Source organism: Lathyrus oleraceus, chromosome 2 (assembly GCF_024323335.1).
Source record: "Lathyrus oleraceus cultivar Zhongwan6 chromosome 2, CAAS_Psat_ZW6_1.0, whole genome shotgun sequence".
NCBI classification, from domain to species: domain Eukaryota; kingdom Viridiplantae; phylum Streptophyta; class Magnoliopsida; order Fabales; family Fabaceae; genus Lathyrus; species Lathyrus oleraceus.
Window position 1 is genome coordinate 208,294,497 of NC_066580.1, and position 4,575 is coordinate 208,299,071.

General features: G+C 28.6%; 1 protein-coding gene across 1 annotated transcript; it reads left to right on the forward strand.

Annotated features, from left to right (window-relative positions):
• Positions 1–537: 537 nt before the first annotated feature.
• LOC127122621 (ethylene-responsive transcription factor ERF118) lies at positions 538–1,422 on the forward strand. Its single transcript, XM_051052926.1, has one exon. It carries the CDS (start codon positions 538–540, stop codon positions 1,420–1,422), a length of 885 nt encoding a protein of 294 aa, XP_050908883.1.
• The last annotated feature ends 3,153 nt before the right edge of the window (positions 1,423–4,575 follow it).

The window sequence follows — 4,575 nt, forward strand, 5'->3', positions numbered from 1 at the left end:
CAAAAATTCAATTATTATTATTTTTCTCTAATACTTTCAGGGTTTAGGGTTTATTTCTCTCTAATCCAAATATAGATCTGTTATTAAAAATTATGAACTTGTAATATATGTGATAGTAAAACCCTAACCATACACATATATGCAATATGTAGAAAAACCCTATTTTGTGTTTATAATGTTTTCATCGGAAAACTTGTTTATTATTGTGTATTATTTCTGATTTCACTCATACATGTAATGTGTTTATTTTTCACAATTATAGAAGGCAAAAAGAAGCGTTTTCAATGGAATGGAATTTCTGCTAAAAAAATCCATTGGAATCTGTTGAGAAAGAGATTTATGAACCGCTTAACTGGAAGTGATTATTGGAGCTTTATTGAAGTTCAGTGATATACTTGTCCACTTATCATTATAAGGTTTGTTAATTTTGTTGACTTAATTATACAATTTTTGTTTTTTGTATGATATTTTCACTGCAATTGTTTTTTTTTCCTTTGTAAAAGGTTGTTACTTTAACTTCCAAATACAAATTTCAAAATGGATCCTCCACCATCTCGTGTCTCTAGAAGTAGAAGAATATTGAAAATTGTATATGATGATCCTGATGTCACAGATTCTTCATCTGATGAAAGAAATAATATTGTTGTGGATAAAACAATGAGGAAGAGAGTTGTGCTTGAAATTGCATTTCCTAATGTTCCGAGTGATCAAACCGTTGATAATGAATTGAACAAGAACAATAATAGTTGTGAAACAACAAAACATGAAGTGAAACAACCATCTTGCAAACACAGAGGTGTTCGAATGAGAAAATGGGGTCGATATGCAGCAGAAATCCGCAACCCGATTAATGGTGAACGTATTTGGCTTGGAACTTTCGACAGCGCAGAAAAGGCTTCTAAAGCTTATGAAGCTAAAAGAGACGAATTCGAAGCTATATATAAGAAGGATTTTCCTAAAGGGAAGAAGAACAAGAGATTCAAAAAGGTTTCTTTTGCTGAACCTTTGGTTGCTTCTTCGAATGACTCCGAGAGAGACACCTCAAATATTCCTTTATCTTCGCCTGAATTTGTTAAGAATGTTGAAGTCTCAAGCGATGAAACTAATTCTTTACAAAAATCGGACATAGTGCAACAACCGAATGTTGTTGCGAATGTTGATGCTTCATCGCAACTTGAATCGGATTGGTTAACATTGGATGATTCAGAGTTGGACTTGGGTGCAAGTAATAAAGATCTTGGTTGCCTGGATGACTTGAATGATATTGATATTCCATTTGATTTTGATTACTTTGGAACTCAATTTGCGGTTTATCATGGGATTCCTAGTTCGATTGGAGAACCTCGCAAAAGAAGCTCGATTAAAGAACTTCCCAATATACCAAAGCAAATTAAAGAACCTCTCAATATACCCGGCCAATAATTTTTGCAGTTCTGAATCATTATTCTAGGATACTACAACTGTTACTACAAGTTTTATGGTGTTTGTTGCTATGATTTTCTTGATCATCAAAATGAAATTCATCTTTCAAATTTTTTTTTAAACTTAAACATAATTATATTTATGTTTCCTTTTCAAATACTTTGATTTCATTGTTTATTTGCTAGATTGTTTTTTACATCATCTATGGTTAAGTTATGTTAATTTTGTGGGAAAAGGAAAAGAAAGAAATTTGTTTAGAAAATAATTTTTCACTCGTCAGTTAGTTGGAGAGTGATGATTTTAACAATATACTTCGTAAAAGATCAATACGCCACATTATTACTAGATTTATATTTTGTTAGATAGTTAACACAAGCATTCTCTTTCATAAAAGTATGAATATTTGAACTCGTCATTTTTTAGAGATAAATTTTTTAATGTTGTGAATAATTGTTACATAATGATGTCAAATATTAGCATACTCTTAGATAAGTTTGATAGTAGAATTGAAGTCAGAATAACACATCAAATATTTGATGTCGCATCATACCTTTGTGTGCATTCTACCTGATCATTCTCGTTGGTTGATATATCATACCTATCAATAAAATCACAAGTTAATGAACACCTTTGATTTAGCGACATTCACTTTAAAGTCAAAAAACATAGAAAAATAATTGAAGATATCATAAATGATCCTTCTTAGGAAGACATGCCTAATCAAAGTTAAGGAACACCTTTGATTTAGCAAAATTCACTTTAAGGTCAAAAAACATAGAAAAACAATTCAAGATATCATAAATAATCCTTCTTAGGAATTAGTAACCTTCGTAAAAAGAAAAATATTATTACGAGATAACTAGACATGATTTTTGATGACCTTCATTGATTGCCATGATGATCGTCTGAGACAAGAACTTCGTGTAGGTAACAAAGATAGTCCGTCGGTGACGGAGCTAGAACTTTTTAATAGAATGTGTAATTTATATATATATTTTCTCTATTTAAATTTAAATATTAAATTTAAGTTTTGTAGAACTTATAAAATAATTATATTTAATAATAAAATTAATATTATCTATCAAAATATATTTTTTAATTATAACTAACATATGTAAAATAAAATTCAATAAATAAATATATAATAATGAAATATATTATATTAATACTCAAAATATATAATTATTTTGAGATTAAAAAAGTGAAAACATAACATTTTGAGATAAGATTCCAGATTAATTTTTGAAATATTTATATTCGTAAAAATTATCAACAATTAAAGTTTTAGCAAATTTAAATATAACTCTCATGACAATATGCAAATTTTAAACTTTATATAAAAAAATTGATAACTGCTATAATTTTAAATTTATAAATTTTAATATAATATTATATTATATAATTATTATTATATAACTAAAGAGAACTACAAACAATAATAAAAAGATGTTGAAAATTGTGTCATTTTTATGAAATGGATCAGGTTATTATCTTTATTTTAGATTAATTAAACTTGCATTTAATATAAAATAATATGTACATGTTTTAATTAAAATATATGTATCAATATAAAAAATAATACTCCCTCCGTTTATTATTATAAATCGTTTTTTACTTTTCAGACGTATTAAAAAATTTAATAATTGTGGTATGAAAAAAGAAATTATGAAGGGTTTTACAAAATTGTCCTTCATTAATAATATTGAAAAGATAAATTGACATAATTGAAATGAGCGAGAATAATAAATATTTAAGGGTATAATAAAAAAAATAACATTAATGAATTATTGATATTATAAAACGACTTATATCATGGTATAAAATATTTTTCCAAAGCGATTTATAATAAAAAATTATAAACGGAGTTAGTACTAATCAGAAGCAAGTGTTAAAAGATACTGGGGGTACCAACTCACACTTACTTGTATATGGCTCCATCCCTGTAGCTAGTTACTGTCGCGGTGAAGAATCGGAGACCAAGCTATTGATTAGACTTGACTCATGAATCAAAATACCACCACCGAACTTTAATTTATCCAAGGGAATGAGAAAAGATTCAAAAATAACTCAATATGTATATGGAGAGCTAGAAGATTAAACTTAAGCTAAGCAAAAAAGGGGGAGATTCTAAGGTACGGATGTATACTATAAAAAGGGAAGGTATTAGCACCCTAATCATTTTTAGTACTCTACAGGAACCTTTTAAATATATGTGTTTGGTTTAAAATTATTTGCTACTTGATTGGGGAGATGAGAGAAAGAACATCTTTTTACTATTTGATGATTTGGAAAGACATTGAGTCTTATGCCTACGTACCCGTGAAGGATCAAAACCTCGTAGTTCGGGTTCAAAAGTAAGAAGGGATTTGTTGGGGTTAATTTTATGAGAAAGAGACAAATTGTCATATTAAGGAGAAAACTCACTTTTAAACTACCACAAACATGTGGAAGATAGATCTTTGCATCAAATTGAAAGAAGGGATCTCACTTGGATATAGAATCAACAAGTATGCCGCATACCTCTTCCAAATGGAAAAGAATCAATATCAATCTCAACAATATTATGGGGTAAGAGATTTAAATCTCAATTAGGGATGACTCATGTCTAATCCTTTTATGAAAAGGTTTAAAACATGGAAAAACCAAAGTGGAAAAAAGGGTTGAATTAAGTTTGTGTTTTTTAGGTCTTATGAAAAGATCTTTGAATAAGCTTAAGTGTGTTGAAGCATTTGATTAAGAAATAAAAGGGAAAACAATGACCTAAGTCAAAGTTTATTATGAAAGTTGTTATAAGAAGAAGAGAGAGAGAGAGATAAAATCATAAGATTTACATTGAGGGGAGCCTAAGATTGTATCTAGAAGTTTTTGGATTAAGAGGAAGCAAAGTTGTATAGAATGTAGATGATATGAACACACACATGCAAAATGACAAGAATGTCATGATTCCTTTCCCTTGGATATAAACAATTACAAGGTTGAACATGCATTAACATTAAGGCACAAAATATGGCTAAATACAATGGCAATCACAAGGTGAGTGAGGTATGGACGACAATATTAATCATGATTTTAGGCATTGAGATAAACATAAACAAGACATGACGAAGTTTCACATAATATCACGAGACACAACATATTGATGGTGAAAACAAA

Bases quoted from the DNA above. Each gene is read 5' to 3' on its own strand.
- LOC127122621 (XM_051052926.1), top strand. From the start codon at position 538: ATGGATCCTCCACCATCTCGTGTCTCTAGAAGTAGAAGAATATTGAAA.